The 19,535-nt window shown below is 42.4% G+C and overlaps 1 protein-coding gene across 3 annotated transcripts in view; it reads left to right on the top strand.

Annotated features, from left to right (window-relative positions):
• The window catches only part of pax6a (paired box 6a), a 57,420-nt gene that overhangs the window by 27,488 nt on the left and 10,397 nt on the right, over positions 1-19,535 (top strand). For 2 of the 3 annotated variants that reach the window (XM_052060932.1, XM_052060931.1), the window contains 7 exons: positions 2,977-3,107; positions 3,315-3,530; positions 4,159-4,312; positions 7,127-7,285; positions 7,988-8,070; positions 15,289-15,439; positions 16,148-16,257. In XM_052060932.1, coding sequence (XP_051916892.1) covers positions 2,977-3,107; positions 3,315-3,530; positions 4,159-4,312; positions 7,127-7,285; positions 7,988-8,070; positions 15,289-15,439; positions 16,148-16,257 — 1,004 coding nt within the window. Of the gene's footprint in view, positions 1-1,776; positions 3,108-3,314; positions 3,531-4,158; positions 4,313-7,126; positions 7,286-7,987; positions 8,071-15,288; positions 15,440-16,147; positions 16,258-19,535 lie in introns of those variants that run through there. The other variant, XM_052060930.1, reaches the window with a different exon arrangement.

Genomic DNA, 19,535 nt, shown 5'->3' with positions numbered 1-19,535 from the left:
ATAAAATAGGTATTCACTTCCACTCATTGTTTTCTTTGTGCCTTTCCACCAAGCCGCCGTTTTTAATAGATCTTCGTAATGCTTACCATTTGGTGAGCTGAAAAAGGCCTTTAAGATGACCCTTGGTAATACAGTATTTGGTGATGGCTGTTGGTTTCACTCATTGTCCTGCTGTGTTTCAAGCACATATTAATGACATTCTCTGAGATATGCTTCACCAATTTGTCTATATTTATGATATTTTGATTTTCTCTTGAACCCTGGAAGAAAATGGTTACCATGTTAGATTAGTTCAACAAAGCTGTTGAGAGAACAAACTCTTTTTCAAAGCAGAAAAATGGGAGTTTGGTGTTCCTTAAATTAAGTTTCTCTGCGACATCCTCACCCAGGCCCTACTTAGTCCAGATCCCGATAAGATTCGGGCATTGGCTAAATGGCAAGTTCCGGCAAGCAGCTACACCAGTTTCTGGGGTTTGCAAACTTCTACAGGAGGTTTGTCTGTGACGACAGCTAGATCGCCCTACCTCTAACCCAACTCACCTCTGCAGCCTCTCCATTCGCAAGAACTCCCAAAACTGGTGCTGCCTTCAAACACCTCAAAAAATTCTGTTCACCTCTGCCCTGGTCCTCATAATCCTAATCCTGCCCTCTAGTTCATCGTCGAGGTGGAAACTTCTAAGGCCGGCGTCGGTGCTGTGCTCTCTCAGGGAAGTTCCATGGACCAAAAGGTACACCCTTGTGCATTCTCTTCATGCCCCTCAGGAATAGAGACAATGGCTGGAGGGATCTGAGATCCCCTTCATAGCAGATCAAAAAAAACTTACATCTGCAAACTGCCAAGCACCTAAATTCCCCTTGTGCCATCCCACCATCCCATCCCAGTGTGCCATCCCAGTGTGAAACAAACACTTCAGTTCTTCAGACTATGTTTGTGGTGGCCCTGGATGGCCCAGGATATCAGGGAGTTTGAGGCCGCCTGTCTCATCTGCTCCTGAATAAAGTCCTCTCACCATCGTCTACGATGGTTCATTTCATTGCAATACCCAAATTTTCCTCTGCCCTTTAGACTGAGGACATCCTGGTCAACCACGTCTTCAACCTCCATTGCATCCCTGTTGACATTGTTTCTGACCAGGGGCCCCAATTCTCATCCCAGGTATGGAAAGCTATGCTTGTAGGCCATCCCGAAGCTTGTCTTTCGGTTATCATGCCCAGACCAATGGACAGTCAGAAAGAACAAATCAGGACCTGGAGTCAGCCTTAAGGTGTGTGTCCACCATTCAGCCTCCAGGAGCCTACACCTTCTATGGGTCAGATATTCCCAAAATTCCCTCACCTCGTAGTCCACGGGCATGGCTCAGTTTATGGTCGTCTCTTCGTATCAACCCCCACTGGTCCCTTCCTCGGAGCAAGAGGTACATGTTCCCTCTGTCTGTGCCCGCTCAAGTGTCATGGCGTTTGGGGGCATGCTAGAGTTGCCCTTTCCCGCACAGCCTATCACAACTGGCAACTGGCTGAAAGGCATCGGTCTCCTGCCCAGGGACATTTGCCCAGGGTAAATGGTTTGGCTGTCCACCCATGACTTTCCCCTCTAGACTTATTCCCATAAACTAGGCTCTGGGTTCATTGGACCATTTGGAGTTGACAGGGTCATTAATGCAATTGCAATTCATCTAAAGTTCCTAATCTTCCTATAGGTCCGTCCAACTTTTCATGTCTCTGTCCTGAAACCAATCTCCTAAGCCCTCCTTCTGAACTCCCCACCCCTGAACATTGACGGTCACCCCGCCCACAATGGCCTTGGTCCAGACTTTTGTCATGATTCTGTTTGGTTTGTGTGTCACTTTTGTGATTATCAATTTTGTTATTATTTATATTGTTTATCCTTGTCTACGTTTGTGGGATCCCATTCTTACTGAGGAAAGCCGGAACATGACACATGGGCATGTGCTATTGTGGTTAAAAGCTCTATAAATCCAAGTACCCATTGACACCGGTAATCTTTAATTGCCCTGGCCAATTTTACATCATCTGCCTGTGGAAATCTAGTTACAGTTCTTTCGAAACGTACTTTGCGGCCTTTCTTCTTCCGCCATGTCACAGATTGTGTGCCCTTGCACACCAACTTAAAGGCAATAAGAGAAGTTGCATTGGCTGCGAAGCAAGCCGGCTGTGTCCATGCCCACAATGGCGTAAACTCCCCTTTTCTAACCGCTGCATGCTATGACAATACTAACACTATGTGCCGTCTGTCAAGAAGATAAGCCCTTGGTGTTAAAATATGCCCGAATTGTTTGGTGTTTACAGTGTACTTTTTTATACTACACGGTGGATCCTCACATACTTATGGTTCAGCACCCCTGGATTCGTCTCGTTATTTTTTCAATATTTCATTTTAGTTTTTGGTGCAACCACTGAAAATATTGGACGTTTATTAGAATTTCTGAAGAGTTTTGTGGGTTTTCCATGGCACTTTTAATTAGCATAAATTATGAGCATACATTTTCTATTTGCTGGGCAACCCACTCCCTGTCCCACCGTGAATATCGAGGGTCCACTGTTGATGCTGATTAACTAAAATTCAGGAGGAACTGAGATGTCAAGCCCAATCCTGATGAATCCATCAAGAGACATTTGCGCTATAAATAAGATCCCCCAGTGACACCAGTGTAGCAAACACTTTGAACTCCCCAGTTTCTTTGTTTTACAACTTTATGTCTGACTTTAAATTAATTAAAGTACTATCAATAAAACTATACAGCATTTATGTTCAGTGCCTCTCATATCGTGAAAGGCTGGTGGATAATTAAAAGCCACCAAAATGTGAAACAATGCACTTAACTTAGTTTTATCCAATCTAAAGTACATACATGCTTTGCATTTGCATGGTCAATTGTGACAACCCAGCTCATTGTAGATTGATAAGTCATTGTCATCAAGCTTTTTGGTCCTCTTATTTATTTTTTGTGGGTGTAGGTCACAGTGGAGTAAACCAGCTTGGAGGTGTCTTTGTGAATGGGAGACCTTTACCTGATTCTACAAGGCAGAAGATAGTGGAGCTAGCCCACAGCGGAGCTCGACCATGTGATATATCTAGGATTTTGCAGGTATACTCTGGGTAGAGTGGTAACACCCTGTTCGTGTATAATTTACTGAAGCATTTTGCATTGTTGCATAGTTTATCATGCTATATCAAATTACTCAACAATTTGTGGCATTTTTTTCCCCACCGATGCAGCTTGTTTTGCAAATATCTAGTAAACACTTTTTTTTCACAGCAAACATCATATGTGTTGTATTTGTATCTTGTCCAGGTATCTAATGGCTGTGTGAGTAAGATCTTGGGCCGGTATTACGAGACAGGTTCTATTCGTCCTCGAGCAATTGGAGGAAGTAAACCCAGGGTGGCCACTCCAGAAGTGGTAGGCAAAATTGCTCTGTACAAGAGAGAGTGCCCATCTATCTTTGCCTGGGAGATCAGAGACAGGCTGTTGGCAGAGGAAGCCTGCACTAACGACAATATACCTAGTGTAAGGTTCTATTTTTCCACATTGTTGATGACAGGCCTGTCTTATCAATCTTGAATGTTTCTGTCAATGTTTTTGTCATCCTAATATTGATTACGAATTACTTATCTTCCATTCGAGCCAAGGGTTGCATTTTCTCTGGAGACATTTAAAAAAAAAAACACGTTTGAAGGCATACGTGGCATTTGATTGTTGACAGTATAATGTTTTAACCATTTAAGGCACTTCCAAACATACGTTTTAACATACAGTATCTTTACATTAAAATACCTTAAATTGGCCCATATTGAAACGTAGCGTGGATCATAACAGAGTACTACATTTGTGTCATCGTGGCATTTATGTAGACTGTAGACTATATTTTATCAATGGACACTGCTGCAATAAGCATTTGGCTTGAATCAAAAGCATGCCTGAAAGAAAACCTTGACTTGTGCAACAGTGCCATAACATAGTTTCATACAGTACAATATGAAGGTAATTGTGGCTTTGCTGCCTTAGCTTTTGTTTGTTGATCTAGGTATGTCAAAATGTTTACAAAAATCAGAATCAGAATTATTGGCCAAGTATCCAAAAAACACACACAATAAATGTGGACATTATAAATGTAACAATTTTGTCCTTTTATCAGGTTTCTTCAATCAATCGAGTACTTAGGAACTTGGCCAGTGACAAGCAGCAAGTCGTGAATGAAGGGGTGTTTGAAAAGCTAAAGATGCTCAATGGACAAGTTACCTGGGGGGGGCGCAGTGGCTGGTACCCTGGGTCGACACTCACTATTACAGGTAAGAAACTGACTCTTACCGCTTATAAGCTTGTAGTGATACTGTAATTACCAGTCCAGTTCTCCAGAATGCAAAGCAGGCAAGGAAAGGTAAACTCTTGGCTTGAGTGAGGACGGAGGTGGCTGATTTTGGCCTTGAGTTTCCTTCCACAGTCAGGGCAGGTCCTTTAATTTTTAACATTTGAAAGAGATTTTCAAGGCTATATTTTTTGTATTATCAAAGATGCAGGCAACTTGGCACATTTAAAAACGGGGGCTTTGCGTCATTGTGGGCGTGATCACGGCCTATACTTCATTCACTGCCAATAGGACGGACTCCTCTCATTCCCTTTAAAATCAGTGAATAAGTCCTTGACATGGCAGAAGGAGTGACAGGTTAGCTGGTGTCCATGCAGGTGGTTGAAGTCCACAAAGTATCTTTATAAGGAACTGCAAGCAGACCTCCACAGGCGGATCCAAAGTTGGCCATGGATCTCACAAGTGGATACTTGATGACCGCATTCGACCATCACCTTCGAACCAACCACACCTATCGCCATGTGGTTGGTTAATTTAACTCTATGAGATCGAGGGGGAGTAAATGAAGGAAACTTAAAAAAAATAGTAATAATCATCCATACATCCATTTTCTAATCCGCTTATTCTCCAAAGGGTCACGGGTATCTCAGCCGTCTTCGGGCAGTCGGTGGGGTACATCCTGAACTGGTTGCCAGCCAATCGCAGGGCACAATCAAACCATTCGCGTTCACAATCACACCAAGAGACAACTTGGAAAGCCCAGTCAACCTGCAATGCATGTTTTTTAAATGTGGGAGGAAGCGGAGTACCCGGAGAAAACCCATGCAAGCACAGGGAGAACATGCAAAGTCCACACAGGAAGGCCTGAGCCGGAATCCAACCCTGCACCTCTGAACTGCTGAACACTTGACCACCCGGCCGGCCCATCACAATAATAATAATAATAATAACAATAATAATAATAATTTAAAATATAAAACCAGAAACGAATACAACAATTGTTAAAATATATTGGATTGAGTCTGTCCGGAATCTTTGATTTAATTCGACAAAACATCAGGTCTGATGGGATCGGTGCAACGAAATTAATCTCTGGGGGAAACATCAAATGCATTTTCCTTATCCCATGATTTACCAGCCTGCCTTAGAAAGGGTAATTAGTTGCATTATATAAATGATATCCAGCGCAAGTTCTGTATCAAATATTCTATCTTTATAAGTTTGGGAATACTGAGTTTTTATTGACATTGTAGAGAAGCATTCATTTACCAAAATTATTGTGGATGTATAGTTTGTGGTGAAATGTGTCATGCATTTTAATATTTAGGTGTCACGTTGCATGGTGGTGGTGGAGCCCAAAAAGCAGGCAGGAGAGAGGAGCATGGTGTATTTGAAGATGTGTATTGATAAAACACAGAAAACTAAATCCTAAGCAAACAAAGTCCAAAGTAGCAAACAAAATCATGACTGAAGATAAAACATTGCAGCAACCAAAACATGACTCAAACAAACATGACAGTAGCAAAAACAACAATGACCCGACACTGAGTGTTCGGGCAGGAGTCCTTTTATAGGCCTGATTACCTATGACCAACAGGTGTGCAACTGCCAGGGGAGCCCTACAGTGCCACCTGTTGGTCCCTAAACCGAATCGTGACATTAGGTCACCACAAAAATGTACAAGTCAGTCAAAGTCAATCAAAATATTTGCTGCAGCTTTCATTGTGTTGCAACACTACAACCACAACAATGAATATCGTGTGTTGTTAAATAAATACCTCTCTGACATGATTGCAAGTTTGGCATTGATCGACAGCTAAAATCAACCAATGACAATCCTCTGACAGTGAGGGACACACACGCACGCACACACACGCACGCACACACACACACACACACACACACACACACACACACACACACACAGATGCTCTTCAGACGTGTTGGAGCTTGAATTGATGGAGCTCCTTTGCTTCCTCCGAAGAGGCCAAATTGCCGTGGGACCGTGCCGTTTCTCTTCTTCCAGCAGCACTTTGGGATTCGACCAGTGGGATAAAGTCATCAGTCCGTCGTATATCTGTGTGTGTGTGTGTGTGTGTGTGTGTGTGTGTGTGTGTGTGTGTGTGTGTATATCAAGGAGAAAATAGATGCTGTCTTGCACCATTTGTGTCTGTTTCTGCCTGACTGACTGTGACACTGAGCAATGTAGTTATTCTCTCTTGCATTCTATGTCTGCTGGGAATAATGAATAATTAGGCTAGGACCACAAATAGATTCCACAGGGAGCTGGAGTCAAGCTCCAATCTGTTTAGAAATTACATGTTGGTGATCAACTGAGCTGCTCTTATTCGTGACTCATTTGAATAATATCTTTCTTGAAAAGCATCTAAATATCCAAGACTTTGGGGACTTTTGCTAACAAAGAACGGTGGATTCTCTGACGTAAAAACAAAATCCTTTTTAGGATGCTGTGCTACCTTCAATTTATTCAGAATTGTTTTCCCTCTCCCAAATTATGGGATTATAAAGAAATTGACTTCAAGGGAAGAAAAGAAAGTGAAAGCATAAGAATGAGGGTACACGCAAAAGTGGCTGAAATGATTTCGCTACATTTAGAGTCAGGGCAAGGAGTGTGGAGAGTCATGATAGAACTGTTCCTCATTAACCTCAAGAGGAGCCATTTGAGATATTTATTGGCTGTTCAATCAGCTCACAAAAAACATCCTGTCATCTTTTTCCATACTATGCAACATAATGCTCGTGAGAAGTTTGAAACATCTGTTATTCTTCTTTCCAGAAAATATGTGTTTACAGGCAGAAGGAGCGGAAAACACCATCTCTGCTAATTCCAACAGTGAAGATTCAGAGGAGACTCAAATGAGGCTTCAGTTGAAGAGGAAACTACAGAGAAACAGAACATCTTTCACCCAAGACCAGATAGAAGCCCTTGAGAAAGGTGCACATCTATTTATGTAGCAGTTCTTATTTACTTTCAATGCATTTATCAAGTTTTGTTTCATATTACACTTAATACACTGCATGACTACTGCAGTCCATCTTGTCTGTCACCAAAGTTACCACCAAGAATGTGCATGACCAAATACTAGTACTAGTGTACGGTATATCCCTTCAGAGCTCCAGAGATCCGATGGTCGACTGTACAGACTAAAAAAAAGGTTTTTCTCTCATCCAGCAAATATGACCACAAACCAAATATAACCTTATGGCCCAATTTCTAGTAAATAAAAATGGTTACAGAATGATCATGATGATGTCACAGCTTTTTCAGAAATGGGTAAGAGTGTAAGATTCAAATTAACTCAGCCGCATGAAATGGTGGCTTAAAAAACAGCAAAATGCTTTCATGGGAACGCCTTCATTTGCGGTTACAGTACTTGCTGATGGTTTTGTTCCTGTTTTAAACAAGAATGAGGACATGGAAACTGAATTCATTATTTTGTACCCAAAGTTGAGCCAGCCCATAGGATTAAGTCATATTTTAATGAACCATAACATTCAATTTAAAAAAGAGCATGTGATCAAGATTGAAATTGAAACAGCTGTAGAAATAACCCGTTGGCCATCTCCTTTTGCTGTGACCATTAATATTCCATCAACTGGACAACTATATAATGAAACAAAATGATTTGTGTTGCAGAATTTGAGCGAACTCACTATCCAGATGTGTTCGCCCGAGAACGTCTTGCTAATAAAATTGACCTACCAGAGGCTCGGATACAGGTATGCATTTTGGTTTACATGATTCCGATCAGTGCTAACTTTTTTAAATGTGAGTGTACACTGAATGAGCCTGTGTAGTCATAACGCATAAGTTAGCTGATTTCCTCTGTGAAGCACAAAGCAGGAATTTGCTAAAGACAGTTCGTGTCTCACCAAGTTGCTTGTTTACGTATGTTAAATTTTGACTTTTTCATGACACTCAAAATGGATGAGGAGAGGGAAGTCTGGGCTTCCCTGCGACCCTGAAACCCAATCCCTCAAGAAAATGGATGGATGGACGACAATAATCTCCAAAAAATTGTAGCGAGGTCATACATTGACCAAGGAAGAACTCATTTAAATTGGTGCCAATCCGGATAACGATAGAACACAAATAATTACTGGTAATTTTCTCTTTTTTTTGTCATAATGGTGGAAATACAGCTGAGAGTCAGTTATTACAGCAGAATGCCATGCACCAAGACGTAGCCTGCTAATAAACAACATTTTCAAAATTTGCAGTTTAGACATGAGGTCTGCGATCTGGACTGCGATCTGGACATGCGATCTTAAAAGAAGGGAATTAAGCTAAGGAATTAAGCGAATTTATGCTGATGTGTGCTGCTTCCACTCACACAGTTCGGGAATTAACTGAATGGCGATCAGATCCCACAAGCGTAGACACAAACATAAGTCCATACACAAATGTTTATTGAATACAAAAGCGCATCAAAAAAGTATAAAGAGAAATCGCTGGTCAAAAGAACCAGGAAAACTATCGGGAAGAAAAAAGACACAACAAAGAAACTCCAAGATATGAACGAAGTGACAAAAGTTAATTTTCCCAAAAACAAAAATAAGAAAAAAAACTTCAATACTTCCAAAGTGAGAGGCTGGAGCGCAAAAACGACAAATGATGAGATCGAGAGGTCAGGAAAACAACACTTGGTTATGTGGAAGGTATGTCGTGGAGAAAAAAGTTTGACGTGCTAGAACAGGGGTGGGCAAACTTTTTGGCTCAGGGGCCACATTGACTTTTAAAATTTGATAGATGGGCCGGGTCAGCACAAGATAGATTTATTAACATATCAGAACATATTAAACATAAACAGAACAAAAGCATTAAAGTATTAACATACTTTTTCATGGGAGCAGTGTAGGTGCTCATTTTAGCCAGTGCATCAAAGTCTGGTTGTAATCGTGTTGTCACAATTCTCAGAACAGATCAGAGGTGTTCATCACTCATCTGGAATCTGTGGGATGCTTTGTTGGTGTTCATCACACTAAAAGTCTGTTCACACAAATACAGTTTGTCGAACCAAACAACATCAGCATTCCCCGTGCCGTCTTCTGGATGTTTTGAAATTTGGCTGCACTTAACGAAGCATAACACTCATCATGTTTCAGGGAGTGGAACTTATCAGTTCCAACTGCAACTCCTGTGCCACTGTTTCCGGGTCTTGTGAGAAGGGACATGATACCAGCTGAAGTGCTCTGTCAATTTTTCCCAAATCACAAAAGCAATGGCAGAATTCCTCAGGCAGGTCATCCAGTGATTTTCTGTTATTTCACATGTTGTGGGGCCTCCTTTAACGTAGCCAGTGTGAGGAAATGAGCAAATGACTTGGCTGACATTTGCTTCGAAAATAAAATCAGCTTGCTTTTGAAGGCTTTGACGTTTGCTTGCATTTCATGCACAAACTGTTTTTTCCATTGGAGCTTCATATTCAGTTCGTCCATGTGTCAGTAGGTCCACTGAAAAAGTAAAATCACAAAGCCGATCTGTGTCATTCAGCTCAGGAAACTTGTCACTGTTCTCAAATTGCTCTAAAAATGAACTAATCTCCCGTTTGAGCTCCCACACACGTTGACGTACTTTCCCCAAACTTAACCAGCGGACATTAGAATGGTACAATAAGTCCGTGCGATCAGCGTCAGCTTCTTCCAGGAAATGAATAAATTGACGATGGTGAAGTCCCCTCGCTCGAATAAAATTGACAACTTTCAGAACTGGCTTACGTGGTCAAGCTGCAGCACGGATTTACACAGTGCTTCCTGGTGAATTATGCAGTGTAGGAAAATCACCTCCTGCTCAGGGTTGTCCTCTTTCACCACGTCCTGAATTCTCTTCAGCATCCCGATATTTTTTCCTGTCAGATTCGGTGATCCGTCTGTGGTAACGTTGGTGAGCGTTCTCCAAGGTAACTTGCCTCTGTGTGATCGCTGACACGCTGTTAAATAAATCCGCTCCTCGTGTTTTTTCCTTTCAGGGATTCCATTTCCAAAAACTCCTCCAAAATCTCAAAATTCTCATTATTCCCTCTGATAAAAATTAAGATCTGAGCGGTGTCCTTAACATCGTTGCTTTCGTACAGTGCCAAAGAATATAATGAAAATCTCTCCGCTTTTTTGTTTAGCTTGCTCGTTAAGTGTTCATCAATTACTTCAATCCAGCGAGTCACTGACCTGCGTGAGAAGCTATTTTTTTCAAATTTGTTCTTGCTCTCAGGACATAAAATACTTGCTGTTTCTAACATGCACTCATTAAGAAACTCCCCTTTGGAGAAAGGCTTGCTTGCTCTTGCTAGTAAAAAACTTGTCATCGTGCTTGCTTCTTGGATGGAAGTTGATCGAATAAAAGTATTTTGTTGAGCCTGCAAAATTGCTAGCAACCTGTCAGTGGTAGCTGTACGTTCTTGTGTTGAAAGGTTGCTGGCGTAATTAGCATGCTTTGTGGAAAAGTGACGGCTGATGTATTCTTTTAAAACCGCAACAGTGTCTTGGTATATAAGACATACAGCCTTGGATCTGGATATTTAGGCGTCCATTCCTTCTTAAACACCCGGCACTCACTGTCGACTTTTCTTTTCTTTGACATTGCTGCAGATGGCTTGCGATCTAACCAGTAGAAGTAGAGGGATTACGGAATTGGAAATGGCTCACTCTCTAGAGTGTGCGCTCTCTCTCTCTCTCATTGTTTCGGGGTAGGGGCACTATAAAAATCAAGTCACTGCGCCACCTGGTGTTGAACGCCTGTCATTGCAAGTCAAAATGAAATAAATTGCAGAATTCACATCAAACCTTGTACTGTATTCTAAACCAATCTTCGGCGGGTCGTATTAAAAAGCCCAATGGGCCAGATCTGGCCCGCGGGCCGTAGTTTGCCCACCCCTGCGCTAGACAAAAACTGATGTCAATTTTGGAATCAGCGTGCCAATTTCCGTTTATGGCACATACTGTATGTTGATGTGAGATGGGCCCAATTGCAGAGACTGGAAGCAAAGAGATACACTGGTGAGTTTATCGAGTCAAAGGTAGGGTCAATTGTCCAGGTGCAGTAGGAAATACTGTAAATCCAAACACAGCGTAGTGTCCTGCGCAGCGTTGGCAGGCGCGGTGCAAAAAAATCGGAGGATGTACAAACAAGGCAAAGATCTGAAAACGCTCAAAAAATGTGGTTGGGTGCACAAACTCTCATTCAAGAGTCTTTATCTGATGATGTCACAGTGTTTGGTACCATCTTAACTATGCCACTGATGGTTATTGCTTGCACTTGCACCAGTCGTCTCTCCCAAACTGGACAAATCCTCTTTCTTTCAAAATTCTCTCTCTCTCTCTCTTTCTCTCACACACACACAGAAAAGAAAGGGTGGAGCTCAATGAGCGGAGTCAATGGACCTACAGTTTAAATCAGCATAAAAATCTAACTCAACATAATTCTTTTTCACATTGTTCCCCAGTGTTATACTACTACTACTACTACTACTACTACAAACAATAATAATACATGAAATAGAATACATTTTATAAAGTAGCTGTAGCCGTTTCAGGGCAGTCAAGGTCATTTACATCCATCCATCCATCCATCCATCCTCTGATCCACTTATCCTCATGAAGGTCGCGGGGCGTGCTGGAGCCTATCCCAGCTGTCTTCGGGCAGTAGGCAGGGGACACCCTGAACCGGTTGCCAGCCAATCGCAGGGCACACAAAGACAAAAAAAACATCCACGCTCACAATTAAACTTGGGGACAATTTCTAGCATTCCATTAACCTGCCACACATTTTTGAAGAAAACCCACGTAGGCACAAGGAGAACATGCAAACTCCACACAGGAATGCCGGAGCCGGAATCAAACCCTGCATCTCCGTACTGTGAAGGTCCTTTCCAGCACACTTTTAAATAATGACAAAAAATATTGAATCATACAAAAGTTAGAGGTTGGTACGTCCGCCTCACAGTGCACAGGTGCTGGGTTCGCTTCCGGCTGCGGCCTTCCTGTGTGGAGTTTGCATGTTCCCCCCTCTTCTTGAAGGATCTGTCATTCAATGAACTTTTGGGGTTTATATTCTTAGTGGGAAATCATTCATCAATTATCAATTATATAAATTTAGATAGGCCAGGACGTTGATGCTGGTGAGTGTGAGCGATAGAGAGAGGAATACATTCTAGTTCAAAGGTGTTGTCAATGGTAAGTGATAAACCGCTATTTTAGAACAGGGCGATATGACTTGAATGAGTATAGAGGTGGTGGAAGGAAGAACCGAATGGCAAGTTGTGTCAAATGCAACTGAGATCAAGGATGATGAAAGTTTTAATCGTCCAGAATCCACTGACTTCAATGAACGTTAGTTAAAGCAGTATTGTGGATGGGAACTAGACTGGACGTCTTCATACCGACATTAGTAAAACGATAAATATGGACCTGGTCGGCTATTGTTTTTCTTTTTCCAATGATTTTGGATTATTCATTATTCATTTTTGGTGAGGAGATTGTGGAAGTAGTCAAAATTGGATGAGTGTCAAGCATTTTTCGTCCTGGAGTTATCGCAGTTGTTTTAAGAGCTCATAAAACAAGTCCACTGTTGGGAGAAAAGCTGATGATAGGATGATTGGGAGGCTACAATGGCTTTGACCAAGTTGGTGGCCTCTGGATAGTGGATTGACTTGACAGGTGGAGTGCTTGGATTTTTTTCACGTTATATTGGAATTTGGAAAGGAAGGCAGAGTCGGGTGTACTGGATGCAGTGTGGTTGACGAAGGTTAATTTCAGTTTTGCTGTTAAAGAACGTCATGAAATTATTGTACTTAGCGGTGGCAAATATGTTCTGTGGAAAGGAAACGTGATCTGAAGATGGTGTTGGTAATGGAGAAAAAACATTTTGGTGTCTGCATAGTCAAAGACCTGATGAGGATTGCGTAGCAAATAGATTTGGCTGTCGCCAGGCCTTCCTTCTTGAGGTCCATGCGGTCATAGTGGGAAGTTTGTAAATTGACGTGGGGGAGAAGTTAATGAGGATTGGATTTATTAGTTATTGATGGTGATTAGATTGTCAAGACAGTCAGCGAATGGAGAAATGTTAATGTTTTTAGCATTCCAGAATGAAATGATGCATGTTACATGAGGACGGTGCTTCTCAATTATTTTCTGTCATGCCCCCCCAAGGAAGAAGATAACATCTCGCACACCCCCCATGCGACTATAAATAGTATAATTTGTCTATAAAATTGTTATAAGTACACCTCTGCATAACACTGTATAATTATTAACGTATAGGCGATTTTAAAAAAGAAATATGGACCAATTTACAACAAAGAATAGCTTTATTAACTGGAACAGAAAAGATTTAAAGTGCATCTGAAATTCAAAAATAAAATAAAATCCTGAATTAAACTATAAACATTTTTTGACTGACCATGTCAAACCATACGATACTGAAATATAAAAGTACATAAAATCATTCATTCATTCATTCATCTACAGATCCGCTTTTCTTCACAAGGGTCCACGGGGGGTGCTGGAGCCTATCCCAGCTGTCTTCGGGCAGTAGGCAGGGGACACCCCGAATTGGTTGCCAGCCAATCGCAGGGCACACAGAGACGAATAACCATCCACGTTCACACTCAGACCGAGGGACAATTTAGAGTGTTCAAACAGCCTGCCATGCACGTTTTTAGAATGTGGGAGGAAACCGGAGTACCCGGAGAAAACCCACGCAGGGAGAACGGAGCTGGAATTGTACCTCTGCACTGTGAAGTCGACGTGCTAACCACTGGACTAAAGCCGCTAAATAAAATCAATAAATAATAACGCATTCAAACTGATCACCAAAATATACTCAGGAGCACAATATTTGGAAAAAATTTAACCTGCAAAACAAAAATATATAATTTGTGCTGATTTTTTGAATCAAAGATTATGTCTGGATTAATGGCTACAATGAGCACGTTTTGTAATGCACAGCTTTTCGAAGCGAGGTTTGAAGCAGGACACAGCAACTCTCAGCTCCTGATCAATGTGTAGCCGGGACCTGTATTTGCTTTTCAGAGTAGCAACAACAGAGAAGCCAGTCTCACACACTGACAACGCTCGCTGGTTTACTGAAGTAGCAGTCACAAAGCGGGATGATTGTTGGCAATTTTCGGCACGTTGTCGCTGAAAAATCTCAAGCGGCTTATCAACGTGATTGTGGTGTAATGTCTTTAAGTGACGGCTTCAGTTTTTTAGCTTTTGGGAGACTTTTGTTTGTCCCTTTATCTCCGTCTCACTCCACCTGTCTTCTCATCCTTGTCAAATATTTTTTCATGGTGTCACTTGAAGGTCTGCTACACTTCGTGTCTACACTTCATACTCATACTCTGTGCTGTGTGCAGAGCGCGCATGCTCAGTGCAAACAAAACACAGAGAGAATGCTCCCCCACTCTGACAATGAGAGTGCCACTGCCACCTAATGTAGTGGAGGTGCAATTGCACTTTGCTCTAGGAGAGTAAAAAAATCGAAATAAAAAAGCATGTCTCCCGAGGTTAAACGCGCCCCACCTTGACCGACCCTCACCATTTGAGAAGCACTGCATTAAGAGATGGATCAATTGGCCTTAAATGATAGCTTGTGGTCCGATATGGGAAGTGAATCAATGATACAGTCAAGTGGGGCTACACATGCCAGTAAAAGTAAGCCAGGACATTGCTTTGGTTATAGAAAATATTGAGATATAATCTTATGTTGCTTGTAACTGGGTTTTAGGTGTCATCATGTGTCATAATTTGGGTATCAGAGTTGTGAAAAGTATTATCGTAGAAGTGTGAAGATCTCATTACGAAACAAATCTGAGGTTTTATTCTAAGGCCATTAGCCAGCTCTACTCAACAGTTAGGCTACATTGTATTTGGGGAACAGTTAAGGACAAATTATCTTGACATTGGATTTAAAAGTTTATTTTTTGTGTGTGATATTTATAGGTTTGGTTTTCCAACAGAAGAGCAAAATGGAGAAGAGAAGAAAAGTTGAGAAATCAACGTCGTCAGGTGTCCAACTCCTCCAACCATGTTCCCATCAGCAGCAGTTTTAACACCAGTGTTTACCAATCTTTACCCAAGCCTGCTACACCAGGTACGAACAACCAGTTGCCTTGTTTTGTTTTCTCCCTGTTTGATTTCTTGTCTTTCAACAGCAACGTGTTCTTCCCTTCATTTTCTAATTGAATAAAGTAGCTTTTACAGTCTGAATATTTTGCCATCTAAATTTTTAGATTATTTAGTTTGTACTTGGGTGGTTAGTTGGTTGACTGGTTAGTACGTCGGCCTCACAGTGCAAAGGTGCAGGGATGGTCCCGGTTCCGGCCTTCCTGTATGGGTTTTGCATGCTCCCCCCATGCTTGCGTGGATTTTCTCCGGGTACTCCTGTATCCTCCCACATTCCGAAAACATGCATGGCAGACTCAAAATTGTCCCTAGGTTTGAGTGTGAGCGTGGATGGTTGTTCGTCTAGGTGTGCCCTGCTATTGGCTGGCAATCAGTTCAGGGTGTATGCCCAAAGACAGCTGGGATAGGCTCGAACATGCCCCCCATGACCCTTGTGAGGATAAGCTGCTCAAGAAATGGATGGATGGATGAAATTGTCCAAAGGTATGACTGAGAGTGTGAATGGATGTTCTCCTACACTGTATGTACCCTGATGTTGCCTGGCAACCAGTTCAGACAGCTGGAACAGGCCCCTGTACTCCAGCAAACCGGACAAGGATAAATGGTTCGGAAAATGGATGAATGGTTATCCACATTTTATTGTACCCTTTCTAAACTTTGCTAATTTTTATTTTAGTGTCCTTCACATCAGGCTCTGTGTTGGGGAGGTCCGACTCTGTTCTGTCCTGCAGCTACAGCCTACCGTCAATGCCACACTTCGGTATGGCTGCCAGCCTGCCTATGCAAGTAAGATTATTTTATGATGTGATCAATATTATATTGTACAATATTCTTCTCCCAAAATTAATCGTATAATAACTTACTGTCATTTAGTAATTACACCAAACACTTGACAAAAAACTTGCGGCCTGTGTCGACAAAAAGCTTTTTTTCAATTTTTAATTCTGCAAAGGACTGCATTCAAGAAATATTGAGGTTCATAATTAATCGTGTAAGGACTCATGAATGGAAGCTGTGTGAAGAAGAAATAAGCAGAGAACAATATATATATACCGTATTTTCACGACTATAAGGCGCCATTAAAAGTCTTAAATTTTCTCCAAAATGGACAGGACGCCTTATGGTGCGGAGCGTCCTTTATATGCGCTGAGTTCCAAAGTCTGACTGACAGCCGACACGCCGTTTATATAGAGAAAAGGCGGAAGTGACTGTGAAAGAAGTCGGCCAATCAGGGAAGGGTGGGCGTGTATATATACATATATGGAGAGGGAGAGAGAGAGAGAGAGAGAGAGGGAGAGAGAGGACAGACAAGCTAGTCAAGCTAGTCCGCCAATGGTGAAGGGTGGGCGTGTACGTGGACGCCTCAAGCCAGTACCAACACTTGTATAGCGTGTGGCAATGTGCATTGTTGCAAAACAACTCCGGTTTTGGTTTCTAAGAACCCCTGAAAATAAATTCGACAAAGAGACATGCCTACGAAGCTCAGTTAAAACTTAAAGCCACCGGTTATGCTTTTGGCATGCGTGACCATCTCACAGCAGCGGTGAAAAATCAAGTCAAGCAAATGAACTCTGAGCTTGCCGTTATTCCCGGAGGCTTGACTAAAGAACTCCAACCGCTGGACATTGGCATCAACCGGGCGTTCAAAGTAAAGTTGCGAACAGCATGGGAACAATGATCGATGGCAAACACAACTTTACAAAGAGTGAGAGGCAGCGCTGGGCGAGTTACGCCACAATACGCAACAACGAGAGGGAACGCGGCGTTTTTGATGGATTACGGTAGTTGCACAATTGTTCAATTCTTTCTACACACACACGCACTGCCACCATGTTTCGCTATGTTCTTTACTTTCAAATGTGGGAAAGCTTCACACGAGAGAAATGTTGACTTTGCTGTTGCTACTCCTTCTTTCCGCTCGGCAATGCGTAGCAACTCACACTAGCATGTGATGCATTCAATGACAACTGAGATGTGCAGTCCTCTGCTTCTGGTACAGAGGATGAGGACTTTGATGGATTTCTGGGTGAGAACATTGTACGATGGCTAAATAAAATACACCCGAACTCAGTTCTGCTTTCGTTGCCTTTTTAAAAACGTGCTTTTATCTTATCTGTATGTCTTGGCATGCTACCGTATGCTTCAAGCTAACGTGTTAGAGTGCGCGCATGCATGCCGTATGTTTAAGCTGGCGTATGTTTTACCACTGTAAAACTGCGGCTATTCGTACGATGCGTCCTGTGTATGTGTAAAATACAGAAATGTCACGCATTAATGAGACTGCGGCCATTAGTACGATGCGTCGAATAGTCGTGAAAATACGGTATATATATATATATATATATATGTATATAAAGAAAAAATATATAAAGAAAATCTAATAACAAATATATATATTCATTCATTCATTCATTCATTCATTCATTCATCTTCCGAGCCGCTTGATCCTCACTAGGGTCGCGGGGGGTGCCGGAGCCTATCCCAGCTATCTTCGGGCAGTAGGCGGGGGACACTCTGAATCGGTTGCCAGCCAATCAAAATATATATATTTTATAAGAAAATAAAATATATATATATATATATAAAGAAAAAAAAGACATTTCGTTTGCTTCGGGAAACACAAAGTCTATTCTTTTTGCTGTGTTCTGTTTCAAATATATATATATATATATATATATATATATATATATATATATATATATATGGCAGCTGGATAGCTCAGTTGGTAAGGCATCGGTTTGGCATACGGGAGACGGTGGTTCGAATCCCGCTTGGGGCAAAAATGAGCACATAACACCATCCAGTGTGGGTCCTTGGGCAAGATCCTTCACGCTAATGCCTACCTCATACAATGATGAGAGACAATAAAATGAATGACATGCCGGCTCAGATGTCGCCCGGCCAAACAAGGTCTGCGTCAGGTGCTGGGGAACCAGAGCACCTTGATGAAAAATGGGCTACTGGAACAAAGCGGAGATGGGCGAGATGCGATAACATGGCTCTGTTGGAATGCTACTACTCAAGCAACTCTAGTCAGAGGATGTGGGCTAAATGGTTACTTCGAAACCCACAGTCACGGTTAACCACGAAACAACTAGTAGCTCAGTATTCCAACATCCACAAACGGCAACTGCTGTCACAACTTGAGATTGATGAGGTACAACGCAGGTTCCATGGTCAAGGGCCCCAGGCTGCCAGATCAGAGGAGGAGGTCATACAAGAGATTGGGAGGCAAACCCCAATGAATGCAGATGATGAGATTGGGTGGCCAGCCCCAATGAATGAAATGCTGAGCGAGGCAGCAACTGACCTGAAAGCTAAGATCATGGTGAGAATGAAAGCTGGGCAACCTAGCAACCAATTACAACGGCTATGTGAAGTACCACCTGAAAGTCTCATGGAAAGTGTGAATGCAGCACTGAGGGCGATCCCTACCGTAACAATCACGGAAACCAATGAACTGATATACGCTTCAGCATCAGTGATCCTGGAGACTCTGGTGTGTGTGTGTGTGTGTCATCATGGAACCTTCACCATAAGAGCAACCATGGAAGCCACGAGATAGGTTACCCACCATGGAAAAGACGTTTGGAGGCTAAGATCAAGGCGGCCCGGAAAGATGTGAGTCAATTGACGGAGGCCCAGAGAGGTGTGATGAAAAGGCCAATACCCGAGAGGTACATCCAGATGACCATACCTGAAGCACTCGAAACTGCCAAACAAAGGCTCCAAGCCTTGTCCAGTCGCCTAAAGCGGTACACGAAAGAGAATGAGGCCAGACGAATAAATAGGCTGTTCGCAACAAAACCTGCGAAAGTGTACGCTCAGTGGCAGGGTCCTAACAACAGAGCTGACCCACCAAGACTGGAAACTGAAAGGTACTGGAAAGGCATATGGGAGAAGGAGGTTGCACATAACAGCAGTGCACAATGGCTGGTGCCCCTGAGAGAGGAGCACAGCAACCTCCCTGAACAGAACCCGGTTACCATAACAGTGGCAGACATACAGGAAAGAGTCTCAGATATGAAGAACTGGACAGCACCAGGCCCGGACATGGTCCACAC

This window comes from Hippocampus zosterae, chromosome 3, assembly GCF_025434085.1.
Source record: "Hippocampus zosterae strain Florida chromosome 3, ASM2543408v3, whole genome shotgun sequence".
Taxonomy (NCBI): domain Eukaryota; kingdom Metazoa; phylum Chordata; class Actinopteri; order Syngnathiformes; family Syngnathidae; genus Hippocampus; species Hippocampus zosterae.
The sequence above is the reverse complement of the archived record's forward strand: the minus strand, read 5'-3'. Positions and strand labels throughout refer to the sequence as shown.